Source organism: Rhododendron vialii, chromosome 11a (assembly GCF_030253575.1).
Source record: "Rhododendron vialii isolate Sample 1 chromosome 11a, ASM3025357v1".
NCBI classification, from domain to species: domain Eukaryota; kingdom Viridiplantae; phylum Streptophyta; class Magnoliopsida; order Ericales; family Ericaceae; genus Rhododendron; species Rhododendron vialii.
In genome coordinates, this window is record NC_080567.1 from 14,086,563 (window position 1) to 14,102,515 (window position 15,953).

General features: G+C 38.0%; 1 protein-coding gene across 1 annotated transcript; it reads left to right on the plus strand.

Annotated features, from left to right (window-relative positions):
- Positions 1–13,681, plus strand: LOC131307709 (ABC transporter B family member 2-like). Its single transcript, XM_058334360.1, has 12 exons — positions 1–430; positions 1,869–1,923; positions 2,010–2,185; positions 4,305–4,505; positions 5,454–5,713; positions 6,770–7,310; positions 8,451–8,830; positions 9,787–10,199; positions 10,706–10,947; positions 11,034–11,281; positions 12,282–12,694; positions 13,000–13,681. Exons 1-12 carry the CDS (start codon positions 146–148, stop codon positions 13,554–13,556), a joined length of 3,771 nt encoding a protein of 1,256 aa, XP_058190343.1. The 5' UTR covers positions 1–145; the 3' UTR covers positions 13,557–13,681.
- The last annotated feature ends 2,272 nt before the right edge of the window (positions 13,682–15,953 follow it).

The following is a 15,953-nucleotide window of genomic DNA, read 5'->3' on the forward strand; positions in this document are numbered from 1 at the left end:
TTGGTCATTTTCCTCTACCCAAATTCGCTAAATTTCTCTATCACCTCCAAAACAAAACAAAATCCCCCATAATTGTCTTCCTACCCGAAACACCATTTAGATATACACAACCCCCACCGCCTACGCCGCCCATATTCCGGCCAAAATGAGAACCCAGGACCCCTTTTCCGGCGTCGAAACCGCTTCGGTGAACGACACAAAGACCAAAGAAGGAGGAGAAGAAGAAAAGAAGAAACCCAAAACAGTTCCGTTTCTTAAACTCTTTGCATTCGCGGACGCTTACGATTACTTGCTAATGTTTGTTGGGTCCGTGGGTGCTTGTATTCACGGCGCTTCAGTTCCGGTTTTCTTCATTTTCTTTGGGAAGCTAATAAACATCATTGGAATGGCTTATCTCTTCCCTAGAGAAGCTTCTCATAGAGTTGCCAAGGTATGTGTAAAATCTATTTGTTTTTCTTTTTTCTTTTTTTTTTGGGGCTGGGACATTTCTTTCGGTCAAAAATCACTGTTGTCCCATTGGAAAAACAGGCCCTTGGTTGCTGTTTAATAATGAGTTTTTTTTTTTTTTTCAATCAGAATAGTTCACACAAAACTTGTTCGAAATAGACGGATTGCCAATTGATTTTAAGACATTGTTTTGAAAAAAAAAAAACGTTCATTTCTTTTGCTTAACTTTGAAATAGAATCAGTTTTTTTGGAACAGAGTTTTCCAAATTATTAAAACATGTTTCTGCTAAAACATTCAATAATAAAACACTGAGTTATTTGTATTTTCAGACCTCTTATATTTTAAGTACTCACTGCACACTTTACGAGATATGTCATTCGCTCAATACATGACTTTTACTTTGAAAAATAAGTAGTATTATTTCCCTTAGCAGGATGAGGCATGAATATGACTTATAAAATGGAAGCAGCTCTTATCCGGTCCTTAAAAACAGATTGCCTAGTTTATCGAATTTGCGGGCTTTTTCCAAAGAGAGTTGCTAATGGTACAGCAAGGCTTTAGCAAAGTTTGACCAAAAAAAAAAAAGCTTTAGCAAAGTTAGATGATTCGTAAATGCCTTTACCAATATCGAATTGAGATGATTTTTTACAAGAACCGTAAATAATATATATGTTTTGAACAAAATGAGCGACTCCGATCATCTTTGCGGGACCCGAGCCGGGCGCAAAAACCATATGTACATGGCTGCTGTACAGTCTTTGCTGTACCTCAATCTTTACTGTTTTTCAAGCCCAATCATTTCAAAGACGATTAATCATGTACGTTAAAAATTATAAATCAGGTATATATGTCAATTCATGATCGCTACTCGCCTTCCCGATTGAATTTCGATGATCCGAGCCGCTCAAAATGATCAGAACGTGATTTTAAGGATCCTTATTAGAAATCAGAAAAAAAAATGACCAGGAAGGGCTTCATCCGAGCAGTTTTCATTGAACGGTTCAAAAAAAACTGCTCGGATGAAGCCCTTCCCGTTCATTTTTTTTGCTGATTTCTCGCGTGGACCCTTAAAATCACGTTCTGCACACATTGAACAGTTCGGATTTTCAAATTTTGATCGGAAAATAAAAGTCTCGCATTTTAACAAAGTGAGGGATCCCTCACTTGATCCGTGGTGTGTGTGTATATATATATATATATATATAGTATATCTTGTTAGAAATAAATTTGATCCATTAAAATTTAAAAAATTAAAGATTAGTCCCTAAGCAATGATAATAAATACGGTAGTATTCTGGAATACTCATTGTATCAACCGACGTGGACAGAAGTGCCAAAGAAATGAACCACCCAATTAATTAATATTTCTTACGTTAATTGTACCTTACGATCTTTTACGTGGATGTTCTTTGTTTTGCAGTATTCGTTGGACTTCGTATATCTTAGTGTGGTTATATTATTTTCATCATGGGCCGGTAAGGACAAATCAATTTATTTTCTTTCATTCTAATTAATTGGTTAATTAATTAAAGTTCTCATGTATGTATGTAATAATATGTAGAGGTGGCATGTTGGATGCATAGTGGGGAAAGACAAGCAGCAAAGATGCGGATGGCATATCTGAGGTCAATGTTGAATCAAGACATCAGTCTTTTTGACACTGAGGCTTCTACCGGTGAAGTCATTGCTGCGATTACTAGTAACATTATTATCGTTCAAGATGCCATTTCTGAAAAGGTACGTATGATTTATCTTTTAGGCTCCAAAATATTTGCATCCATTTTTAGATCAAACATGGTCGTGGGTGATAGAATTAATAGTCCTCTGTGCTTAATTTTTTGGGAAAATTGTTTCACATCTTTTTTGGCTCATTTTTGGTATCCATTTCTCGAAAATAATTGGTTCTACACCGATAATAATTGCCTTTTGGTTAAACAATTGGGTACCACAGCACGAGGCCATTGTTGTCAAAGGGCCCCAACATTTATGGTGTTTGTTCTTTCTACTCTCCATCCGTCATTGTCATTTTATGTGATTATAAAACATAGTATTTAATTTCATGCTCTAAAATTTTTTTTTTTAAATTGATACGGAAAAACATTTAAAAATTGTGCACGAAATTATTTCTTTGCTTGATTGGAAAATGACATGATTTTAGAAAAAAGACACAAACCTTTGTATTTTAGAGCCATTAATTATACTCATGAGTTGGGCAGTTGGAATTTAATTGGCATTTCTGGAGTAGTACTGCACTTGAATCCCACTTGCCACCAGTGATAGATGTAACAGACAAGAAAAAATTCAATGCCCAAATAATGGCAGAAAACTGGTAGAAAGAATCATTGCCCCACCCCACCCCACCCCACCTTTTCAGCACGTGACTTCGGTGTATAAAATTTTACTCCTAATTTAGAGAGAATTAAGGTGTGTAAATAGGGGTAAATATTAACCCCAAGGGATTTGGTTAAATGGGCTCAAGAAATCAAATAAGTGTTTGTTGTCCATGAAGTCGCATGTTCGAATCGAAACTAATTTTGTGAACATTATTCTTCTTGTGATTGATGAAAAATGCGTAGGTCCCATCACAAGCTAACTCATTATTACCAAAAAAAAAAAAATTGATTCCGTGGAATACGACACAATTTTCACCAATCATAAGGAAGATATTGTTCACTTTCTTTAAAAGAGGATGAATAAAATTATTCTTGTTTGAATCCCAAGGAGGCCAAACATTCCAAACCTTCAAGCCAACAGAAGGTTTGTCCAGTAATCATAAAATAGGGTTAAATATTGAAGGGAACATATTCTTCTCTGTTGAAATTTGGAATTTAATTGTGAATTAATCATGGGATGTAATCAACACGTGACTAGCATATTACTTGGTAGTATAATACAATATCGAAAGCAAATAATTGATTTTTTGTTATAGTAGATTTGAGGAGCATCACTAATTTCATCTTACATTATCAAACTTGTTTTGATTTACGCACCCTATTGCACCCTGGCCTTTTTTTTCTCATTTAGCCAACCAGGTATCCGGGGCATCTTATATATGCACACTTTTAATCTTTGATTAATTTTGAGATCATAAAGTTTATGGGCGTACAAATCTCCAATGGCCCAATAATTTGTTTTCCCCTAACTATCATGATTGAACCTGCAATTTTTGATATATGTCTTTACTTGCTATCATGTTCATACTCAACCTATCTCTTAGATTTTCACACCAAGATGTTTGCTAGTGTGACTTCTTGGGAACCGCTAAAGTACCACTTACCTGATCGCTTTGGATCCGGCTCCTCTCTAGTTGCGAAGATTTGGTTTTTTAAGCTTTTTTTGGGACCCATCCAATGATGCAAACTGTTCACTTTATAGACATTGCGGAGAACGCAAAATTTGCGAAAAGACGTATTGAGCCGCTATTGTTTGATATGTTTCCCAAATATCATGTTGGAAAATATACTATTACAACTGGATTCAAACCCTTTTTGTTCTAAACATAAATGTGTTCAGAAAATATACTCTACTCAAACAACATCGAATGAACATAATTTTCGACGTGCATGACGTTCTTGACCATAGCTAAAAAAATCTAGGATTTGAATAATTCCATTGGGAACCATTTCCTTCTCTTGACTGTCTCTTGGAGATTTGAACATCAAATGCAGAGAAAATGTTGGTGCTGTGACAAAAAAAAAAAAAAGACGACATCCTTTGCCATTTCTTGAAATGAAATTTGCTCAAAAGAGATGAAAAGTTGTACTACTACTTAATTTTTTCTTTTTTCTTTTTGTGCTGGAGATCTGTTAGAAAGGCATTGGAGTTGAATTCGTGTGGTTTGGTGAACAAAACGCAGGTGGGAAACTTCATGCACTACATAAGCAGATTCATAGCAGGATTCGCAATTGGATTCATTAGAGTGTGGCAAATTAGTCTGGTGACACTTTCTATCGTACCCCTAATCGCCATTGCTGGTGGCGTCTACGCCTTTGTAGCCACTGGTCTCATTGCCAGTGTCCGTAAATCCTACGTCAAGGCCGGAGAAATTGCCGAAGAGGTCCTCTCTCTCTCTCTCTCTCTCTCTCTCTCTCTCATTGTCATTGCTATTGTTAAATGTTGTAAACACGTTCGATGAAAATATTCCTGACCCAATTATGGGATTCCCTCGTTCTGAAATTTCACCACCTCACTGTCGGGTGAACAGAGTCACCATTTCATCTTTTTGGGCTTCTGAATTCTTAGCAAAAATTTAAGCCTTTTTAGGCGACTTTTTTCATTATTGTTTTGGTAATGTTTGGTGACCTTTTTTTTTTTTGGTCAAAAGGAAATAGTTTGGTGACTTTTTGCTAAAACAGAAACAACAAACAAGTACAATCTTTGGTTTCTATTTTTTTTTTTGGTCAAGCGGAAAGTCGATCTTTGGTTTCTCTACAAAAAGAAAAACTGTAGTTTTTGTTTTTGGTGTAAGACAAACGACGCATAACTAGGACTCAACCGTTTAGAAGTATAGAAGTTTGGTGTAAGTGAGCCTAATGTTGACTCACAAAATCATTGAATCGAGGTGCCTTGCTTTGCCTCGGACTGAGCTCAAGTTAAGTCTCTTAAGTTCTAGTTTCGTTCAGTTTTTGAGCTTTTTTGGCCCGTTGCGGGCCTGAAAAAATGATTGGAGGAGTATTTACTCTGTTGGACTCTCCTGAAAGATCATCCGTGTCAAAAATCAGTTTGATGGGACATTGTTGCTTTATGAACAAGTCAGCATTTGTGGAAGAAAATATGGGCATTTGGTTTGAGATTCCGACCATCCATTTTTCTTGCACAAACGTGATTTGTTCATGTGGTAAAAAGTGTGTGACCAAACTACCTTTTTGGCATGAATTATCTTTTTGATGAGTTCTGCAAAGTGAATGGACTTATGGACCCACAAAAAATCTCAAAACTAGATGGGAGCTCAGTTCATTTTCCCTCACCTCTCTCTCTCTGTCCTCATTTTTTTTTAAATTCTCAGGTGATTGGTAATGTGAGAACAGTCCAGGCATTTGCTGGGGAGGAAAAGGTAGTCAGATCCTACAGAACAGCGCTTGTGAATACTTACACGTACGGGAGGAAAGCAGGGCTAGCCAAGGGTTTGGGACTAGGAACAATGCACTGTATCCTTTTCCTTTCATGGGCATTGCTTGTTTGGTACACCAGCGTAACAGTTCACAAGGGCATTGCCAATGGAGGAGAGTCTTTCACTACTATGCTCAATGTCGTCATCGCCGGACTGTAAGTCTCTCTCTCCCCATATTCTTTTCTTACCTTCCAAGGCAGTTTGACTCTATATGAGTTTAGAAGTCAGTCCACGCAAATTGGAAGGCAGCATATGAATGAGTCCTGGGGTTTCCTTCACACCATTTGAATTTCATTGGTTCCTTGTACAAAGGCAACACTTATATGCCCTGTTAGACTCACCAGACTACTAAATATGGTGATATTTTATACCACAGTCCACACGTACTCTATACCCCTTTTTTTTTTTAATAGGAGAGATAGTTGTCCATCATCATCAGGTATATAATCCCTCTGACCCATATTTTTCCTTTCAAGTGCCGGAGATTCAATATCATATGAGTTGTAATCCAATCTTATGAATCCGGCGAGTCAATAGGTCCACAAACAAGATAAATGTTCATTGGTGTTTTCGGTTTATGGAATTGCTAGATGTATAGAACAATGCATCTGCTATAGAACTTCCACACAAATTGACAATGTAAAACAACTTTTGGATGCAACCTAAAGATCAAAAACGACTTGCGGATATGCCATTACCCATTTTGTAACAACTTGATTTTCGATCATCTTGGTACCTTTGGATATTACCTTGGTATGGTAGAGTTGACATAGATCCGAAGCAAGTTCATTAGGCTATTCCATGGCCGTGAAAGCACCGTTGATCAAACTGGAAAATGACTTTATAAGTAATTATGATGAATCGCTTGTTGCCTTCTAAGGTTTCAGTAATCCACAACTCTGGCTGTGATGCTACTCCAAAGGATGGACTTTCCACAGCATGGAGAAATTCTGTTTTAGCAACGTCCACTGTATTGACTCCTGATCCGAGTGGACAAATGCACCTATCTAGCTTATGAATTATATCCATGATAAAAAAAAATGTAAAAAAGCTTATGAATTACTATCATAAAGCCTATAAAATCTTTTCATTATATGTAGCATGTCATGTTCGCATTGAATTATAATGAAAGGCTTTCTATTCCAAGCTTCATGTTCGATATAGCTGCATCAAACAAGATAGGCATAATTTGAACATCCAATGCTTCTCAGGTCACTAGGACAGGCAGCACCAGACATCTCAGCATTCATCCGAGCAAAAGCAGCTGCATATCCCATATTTGAGATGATAGAGAGAAACGCAGTAAGCAAAACGAGCTCAAAAAATGACAGGAAACTGGGCAAACTTGAAGGCCATATCCAGTTCAAGGACGTGTGTTTTAGCTACCCATCTCGTCCTGATGTTATGATATTCGATAAGCTCTGTCTTGATATACCTCCAGGGAAGATCGTAGCCCTTGTCGGAGGAAGTGGGTCCGGAAAGAGCACGATCGTCTCTTTGCTTGAACGCTTTTATGAGCCCTTATCCGGACAGATACTATTAGATGGGGTTGATATTAGGGAGTTTGACATCAAGTGGCTCAGGCAACAGATTGGGTTGGTTAATCAAGAGCCTGCACTTTTTGCAACAACCATTAGAGAGAACATTCTCTATGGGAAAGATGATGCCACCCTCGAAGAAATTAGCCGTGCTGCAAAACTTTCCGAGGCAATGTCCTTCATCAACAACCTTCCTGATAGATTTGAAACTCAGGTATAAAAGGAACTAAAGAACATTATATTTGCATGTAAATATTGGCATGTTTGAAAGCACCTTAAACGATGAGAGACTTCTAATATATGTGCATTAATAGTGATATGCTCCTGCATGGTTGCCAAGAAGATTCTTGGAAATGAGGGGAAAAAACGTTTAGTCGTCAACCACTCCAACTGGTTTCTGTGTCTTATGAAAGTTGCCAAAACTTATTCATTTCCATTTCCTTTGGATATGACTTTTAAAGTACCAACAACTCAAGCAACTGCAATGTGAATAATAATATCCCCTTATAATGGTAAACGGACTTTGGGAATTTGCCACCAAAAACGCAGAAAGTTATGAGAACAATCTTTCAAGAGAACATGGGGAAGGGAGGAATGAGTTAGGAGTAATACCAGATGTTGGCGAAATTACAACAATTTACGCCAAAGAAGAAAATTATAATGGACAAATTAACAGGCTGAGTCGCGGAAATCTCGCTCTCTTTAAGGAGATTCAAGCCCTCTACGGTAACAAACCGGTGCAATAGAAAATCTTTGACTTGTCCCCTCCAGGATATAAGTATATAACATCCCGATAATTTATCGTATGGTTCGGACCTACTCTGCACAAGTAAGAGAACCCAAAGCTCCACAAAAGAACACCCTTACACTTTGCCCAAGACTCTCACGTACATATTAAAGCTTATTGGTTTTGAGTGAACAAAGATAAAAGGAAGAATTGAGTATGAAAAGCTTAAGTGTTTAGGACAAGTTTTGCATTACTCTTGGTGTTCTTGGCTTGAATTGCTTCACTCTAGCAAGCCTTATATAGGCAAGAAAGAATCCAAATCAAATCTTTCATTATTGACTAAATCTCATAGGATAAATATGAATCTAAACCATATCTTTTTCAATAATGACTAAATCCATTTAGATATGGATAGATTTGATTTTGATTTGATCTAGATTCACTAGATATGGATAAGAATGAAGGATATGCTCCGATTCTTTCTAGATTTGCCTAGATATCCAGATAACCACTAAGATAAGAGTCTCTCACGCAGATATACACATGACTTGTAAAAGTCTAGCACCAGAAAATATAAAAATTTAATATTAAAATAATAAATTTCCAACACGAGAGATTGATTTGCAGGTGGGTGAAAGGGGAATACAATTATCAGGTGGACAGAAGCAGAGAATTGCAATATCAAGGGCAATAGTAAAGAATCCTTCAATTCTTCTACTGGATGAAGCTACAAGTGCACTTGATGCGGAGTCCGAGAAGAGTGTGCAGGAGGCACTTGATCGTGTGATGGTAGGACGGACAACTGTAGTTGTGGCCCACAGACTTTCTACCATAAGGAATGCAGATGTAATAGCTGTTGTAGAAGGTGGGAAGATAGTGGAAACTGGGAGTCACGACGAACTCATTTCAAAACCCAATAGTGCTTATGCGGCACTTGTTCAACTCCAAGAGGCAGCTTCCTCCCATCGCCTCCCTTCACGTGGGCCTACTTTGGGAAGGCCACTCAGGTACATATTACAAAATTCTACAACATTTTGATTATTTATATGTTACACAACGATGATTAGCGTGATTGCATTAAATAGAACCGAGGGTTATCTATGCTCCATTTCATATTATGATACTAAATCCGCAGACTTATTCTGATCTGAATTTAAGCTGACAGTATAACTTGTCTGTGTGTTGTCTGTATAATTGACGCAGAAATGTGGTTTCTTCCTTCCGCATGTTAGTTTTGAGTCAGCTGTATAGCTGGTGTTTGTCTAAACATCCTTGTTGCCCCCACGTGATGGCCTTGCAATGAGTTTGGCACAAGTACAAATATCAATATTACCATTGTACATGGCTACTGCGAACTGTTTTTCATGTATCTCCGATGGATTTCCTGTACAAGTGAAAAAATGAGTTTCTTTCAACTAGCATCCATAAAATACAAATGGGATAAATGTTCAATTTGTTTACATCAAACTGCATGGCATGTTCCTAACACACGGAAGCGAAACACCAGTGACCAGTGGAATAACGAAATTCCAGGGTTTCAAAAAAGGACAGCAGATTATAGTGGAATGCCTAAACATATCAACACAAAATTTATGTCACACATAGATTTGGTGTGTATTTGACTATTGTTGGTTCTTGATACCATTTGACTATTTTTATTTCATGATACCATTAACCTTTTGAATTGTACTTGTTCCTTTTTTTGTGTTAGTGAAACGACGCATAAACCCAAATATGTCTGATTTAAATTTTACTTCACATTTGTATACATTTCTTTGTTCTTTTTTCTTTCTTCCTTTCTTTTTTTTTTGGAACTGGATACATTTCTTGCTTTTTCATTTTTCTTTTGTTTCTTTGGAAATGTTTCCATTTCTATGCTCTCCGAAACAACACAACAAAATGCAATTGGGATCCATGAATACACATAAGTATCAACATATTCCTGTTCTTTTTTCTTGTGCAGCATTAAGTTTTCTCGTGAACTATCCCGCACAAGCAGCCATGGTACAAGTTTTCAGTCTGACAGATTATCTGTTGGCCGAATGGGAGCTGATGGAGCAGAGATGGTCAGGCCACCACACGTGTCTAGTCGAAGATTGTTTTCCATGGTGGGTCCTGACTGGATTTACGGGGTTATTGGCACAATTTGTGCACTTATGGCTGGATCCCAGTTTCCGCTTTTTGCCCTTGGTGTCACTCAGGCTCTTGTATCGTATTACATGGACTGGGAAACAACACAACGTGAAGTTAAGAAGATTGCAATCCTCTTTTGTTGTGGTGCTGCTATAACTCTTATTGTCAATACCATCACACATCTATGTTTTGGAATCATGGGAGAGCGGCTTACTCTTCGTGTGCGAGAAAGGATGTTTTCAGGTAAGACTGATTTTGGTCATGAAAGTACTATTTTATATGGTGACGTGCAAAATACGTACACTTTGTTTGGAATTTGTGCTAAAGGAGAGGAGCAGGGAGAGAAAGGACAGAATAGATAGTTGTTAGACACAGTGATTATCTTCTCTTGTTTGGTTTAGCATAGAAACGATGAAGAAAAGTAATTTTCTTTCGTTTGATTTTGAAGACAAATTAGGAAGAAATTAAGAAAATAGTAATGGAGAAACAAACAAATGAGGAAAGAATGGAACAGGAAAGAGAATAGGAGGAAGTAACTCTCTATCTTGCTTTCTTACACTTTAAGCCCTTTCTCTCCCATATTAGGAACAAACCAAATAAAGGAAGAAAAATAATTACCTTCTGTTCCTTTCTCTTTCTCTTTCTTTCCCTAGGTTCCAAACAGTGTTGGTACTTTATCTACATTCTGTAAATAATCTCTTTTCTTTTTGTTTGCTTTCACTTGAATTTCCTGTCGTACTTGGTTGCAGCTATTTTGAGAAACGAAATTGGGTGGTTTGACGACACAAACAACACAAGTTTCATGCTTGCATCTCGTTTAGAGAGTGATGCAACCTTATTGCGAACAGTGGTTGTTGATCGCTCTTCAATTCTCCTACTTAACATTGGTTTGGCTGTGACCTCATTCGTCATCGCCTTCATCTTGAACTGGAGGCTCACGCTTGTTGTCATGGCAACATATCCATTGATCATTAGTGGCCACATCAGCGAGGTTGTCCTGTCCTTCAGTTTTTAAGTTTATAGATTAAAGCTGACGTTTGATAACGTTTATCCACAACTCTTTTCCTGTTGTCCCAGAAAATGTTCATGCAAGGGTATGGTGGCAACTTGAGCAAAGCCTATCTGAAAGCGAACATGCTTGCCGGTGAGGCTGTGAGTAATATCCGTACAGTGGCTGCATTCTGCTCTGAAGAGAAGGTCCTTGAACTCTATGCTCTAGAACTTGTTGAGCCTTCAAGGCGTTCGTTTACTCGTGGTCAGATTGCTGGCTTATTCTATGGAATCTCTCAATTCTTCATCTTCTCAGCCTATGGCCTTGCTTTATGGTATGTGGTTTTAGTTTCATCTTTTTAACCAGCCTTAGAAAGGTAGTTGGATAATCACAATTAGCTCAATCAAGTTTGTGGATGTTCACCAGATACTTATTTGCGAGATAGATATAGGTATCTTAAATGGTGCTAACCAACTCCAGCACAAAGCTTAATATTTTCAAGATTGGATTGCAAACTTGCAGTTGAGTCCATGCACCAGTCACCACCAACCTGTATGATCACTTAAATAAACTTTCAAGTTTCACCTAATTGACTTAGTAAAAGGGGTTTGCTGTTTAATCCATGCACATGTGGAGAGGTAGGCAATAGAATTAGAGGCATAATTTGAGAGGTAATGAGATGCACATGGGAAGAAGAAGAAAGGGGAAGAAATCAACGTGAGAACTACTGAGTGTAGCCCGAGTCTCCTGAAACTCAGCTTTAAGTCCAAGTTAAATATTGTACAGAGAGAAGAGGGGAAAGAGAAAGGAGAAGAAGATAGAAGGAAATAAGTAACGTAAGGGAATGAGAAGAGAGAGTAGGGTTCTCTCCCTTGTGAACTACTCTCGCCGTTACTTAATGTTGGTCTTTTTGAAAGTTCCAACTTTTCAAGGGGACATGTAAGGTAATGATCGCACTGGAATTCAACTGAAATGTGCTTCCATTACTCCCCTTCATCTAAATGTTGAAATTTGGAAAACATTCCTAGCCAATTATAAGGAATAGTTCTCAGAAAGTAAACATTTTAACACTTCGACTTTAAAAAGAGAACTAGCAATTGGGAGTCAGGCACATCCCAAAATCCGAATACAGACCAAGAGTTAGGGTTGTAGGGAGTATCATTTTTATCGCCCACGATTAGGGCTGTGCCCATTCTATCCTCCCAGATCCCCACCGATTGGCAACTACAATGGGAGTACTGATTTGAGTCCAAAGTACAAAAATACCTATACGTCAGTTAAGTACACTCAACATAAAAAAAAAAAAATGCTTAGTCCTGTTTAACTTTGTGCAGGTATGGTTCTGTTTTGATGGGAAAGGGCCTTTCCAGCTTTAAATCTGTCATGAAATCATTTATGGTTTTGATAGTAACAGCATTAGCTATGGGTGAGATTTTAGCAATGGCACCAGACCTTCTAAAAGGAAACCAAATGGTAGCATCAGTCTTTGAGATTATTGACAGGAAGACAGAGGTAACAGGCGACACTGGAGAAGATCTACGAAGGGTAGAGGGTACTATCGAGCTGAAGGGTGTCCGATTTAGCTACCCTTCAAGGCCTGATGCACCAATCTTCAAGGATTTCAATCTAAGAGTGCGTGCAGGGCAGAGTATGGCATTAGTGGGCCAGAGCGGGTCCGGTAAAAGCTCTGTGATCTCTCTCATTTTACGGTTTTATGATCCAACAGCCGGGAAAGTGTTGATCGATGGTGAGTTTTTTCCTTTTTTTGATGATCTGTGCTCGACCCTTTGCCATATCTTCATGTCTGATTTTAGATTATGGCACCGTGAAATTTTGTCACAGCTTTTGTTCATGGTCTTGGGCCATGATCAAAATTTAAAACTATTTATAAGCTGATTCTGAGAGCATCAGTTTCTTTACTTTTGGATTCGGATTGCCAGGATCATCTTCTGGAAAGCCATAAGTTTTTGCCCACACCCCCTTAGTTCACGGTACAAGACCTTATTTTTCACAGGTTGGGTCTTAATAGCTGTTTGTTATCAACTCTTACAGGGAAAGATATCAAGAAGCTCAAGCTCAAATCTCTTAGAAAACACATTGGCCTAGTCCAACAAGAGCCGGCTCTCTTTGCAACATCAATCTACGAAAACATCCTCTTCGGAAAAGGGGGAGCCTTAGAAGCAGAAGTAATCGAAGCAGCAAAACTTGCAAACGCGCATGATTTTATCAGTGCCCTTCCAGAGGGATACTCCACTAAAGTTGGAGAGCGAGGAGTCCAACTATCCGGAGGCCAGAAACAAAGGGTAGCCATTGCTCGTGCTGTTTTGAAAAATCCTGCAATCTTGCTACTAGACGAAGCCACGAGTGCGCTAGACGTCGAGTCGGAGCGAGTGGTTCAACAAGCATTGGACCGGTTGATGAAAAATCGAACTACAGTCGTGGTGGCACATCGGCTGTCCACCATAAAAAACGCGGACCAGATATCGGTTTTACAAAACGGGAAGATCATAGAGCAAGGGACTCATTCCAGTCTTATAGAGAACAAAGATGGGGCATACTTTAAGTTAATCAACTTACAGCAGCAGCAACAAGAAGAAGACCAGAATTAGCTGCTTTGTTTACTAGTAACTATAGAATACATTTTTTTACAGCTTTTATTTGTTTTTTTTGGTTTTCCATTATTTGTTTATAACGGCACAATAATTTTATATGTTGGGAAATTTTTTTCATTGTACGTTGGGTTTGTTCATCCTCTTGTACCTTTTCTTCCCGTTTGAGTTTAATTAGGGATCCTTACATGCAAGGAAAAAATAATGAGATTCTTCTCCAATCTAGTCTTCAAGCTGAAGTTCTGACAAAGGTTAGATTGTTTAATAAAATGGACCACAAAAAGTGCAAATTCTAATTGACGATCATTCTAGTTAATCAACTTACAACAGGAGCAGATTTATCTGCTTTGTTTACTAGCAACAACTATAGAATACACCTTTTTACAGCTTTTATTTGGTTTTTTGGTTTTCCATTGTTTATTTGTTCGTAACTGTCACAATAATTTTAAATGTTGGGAAATTTTGTGCTCGGCAAAAGGGTGGAGGGAAGGGCGACCGGCTAGAGCAATTGCACCTAGGGATTACACACTTACCGCGGGTTCCGTGGGGAACAATCACCCACAGGTTTCTCCCCTGCACATTTTTAACTTGCAAACAAATACAGCATTCTTAATCAGTTTGTAACTTCGTGCATTCCATCAAATTTACAACACGAGTATTCAAATCAATGAGAAGGAAACATTGCTGCTTGGTTTATTGAATCCCTAGTATGCTGTCTGCAGACTAATTATGAACATCAAACTTGAATACTTGGACCAATATCCCCTAAGTAGTAATGCTCCTACTTTAATTTCTACTGTAATTGTTTTTCATAGCTCCAAACAGAATTGTAACGATCCTAATTTTCTCACTAATTTTTTTTGTTGTCATTCAAATTATGTTAATTAGTTTAATTATAATAGTTAGTAAATAGCTTCTATGTTAGTTTTATTTTTTTTATTTTAATTACATATAAATTATGTTAATTAGTTTAATTATAATAGTTAGTAAATAGCTTCTATGTTAGTTTTATTTTTTATATTTTAATTACATATACTAGTAATTATTACAAATCTTAACAAGTTATAAAATGTAATATATATCATATATATGTATGTAAGTGTATCATGTATACGTAGAGATATTTTCAAGTTACACAAAATATGGGACATGTTCTCATCCCTCTCAACCAACTCATTTCCTCTCATCTTTTTTCTGCTAACTCTCTCTCTGATTATCTCTCTCACTTCCTGTAGCGGACCAAACGCAACCGCTCGCAGCCGATCGCCACTACCGTATCTGAACTGGGGTCGGCTACTGGTGATAAGCACCCGAGAATGTAATGTAGGGTGCGCTAGTGCCTAGTTTCAGTTTAATTTAAGTTCTAATTAGTTATTGTTAACGATATTTGCGTGTAGAGTGTTTTAGTTCTGTTTTGTAGGTGAATTGTCAAAGAAAGGAACTTTAAAGCCAAGGCAGAAACAAACCAAGATCAAACAGAATTGCTCAGGCAAGGATGACTGGATTGCCCGAGCAGAAGCTAGATTGCCCGAGCAGAAGCAGAATTGCCCGAGCAAGAGGCAGGCAGCCAAGGCAGAGGATGACGGCCAAGCATCGAGCTATTGAGCTCGGCATCTATGTCAAGGGAAAAGGTCCATCGATGCCGAGCCCCTTAGTGGTCCAGTCCCTTAACCATCTCGGCATCGATGGGATGTATTGTGTTACATCGATGCCGAGCCCCTTAGTAGAGCACTCTAAGGCCGTTGCCATCGATGCCGAGGGCCTTAGGGGCGAATTTTCTGAGCATCTTGGGAATATTCCAGGCACGGATCCCCGGAGTATAAAAGCTTATGACATCATTTTGTAAAAAAAAAGTAGATAGATTCAAGTAGTACAATTTCTAGATCTAGATTAGATTTCATTGCAATTCAAATTGTTCTTGAGTGTTCTTCATTTTCAGTTTTAAATACTTTAATTTCTGCCTTTAGTTGTTAGTTTTTGATATTGTTGCTTTAATTAAAGTTGTTTATTTTCTCCCGATCTATCTTAATCTCTAGTTTATTTCAAGTCTTGTTATTTCATTATGTTAAGTAGATTTTTGCTTGCTTTTATCTCTCTAGATATGGGTGAGTAGTTTCAAGGGTTAGGTTATGGGGTGATTAGCACCTCATGGCTCGGGCGAAAATTGCATTTTACACCCAATAAAGCTTTAACCTTTGATTTGAAAATTGATGTGGGGTTCGGGTTTGTTTGATAAATCACCGAGGTGTTAACCTCTTTGATCATGTGTAGGCGGGAGCATCGCCTACCCACCACACATGATGCTTAGAGCTCTGTCGCTCGAGGTATTTGCCAAATGAATTCTAGAGCTAGCTTGGTTCTCAAATCATTTTATCTTCCGATTTGAGAACTTTAATC

What these genes read in the sequence shown, in the direction of transcription:
- LOC131307709 (XM_058334360.1), top strand. Translation starts at nt 146, where the DNA reads ATGAGAACCCAGGACCCCTTTTCCGGCGTCGAAACCGCTTCGGTGAAC. An exon ending in GCGAGAAAGGATGTTTTCAG is followed by an intron (nt 10,200 to 10,705) that starts GTAAGACTGATT and finishes ACTTGGTTGCAG; the next exon opens with CTATTTTGAGAAACGAAATT. An exon ending in CGGGAAAGTGTTGATCGATG is followed by an intron (nt 12,695 to 12,999) that starts GTGAGTTTTTTC and finishes CAACTCTTACAG; the next exon opens with GGAAAGATATCAAGAAGCTC.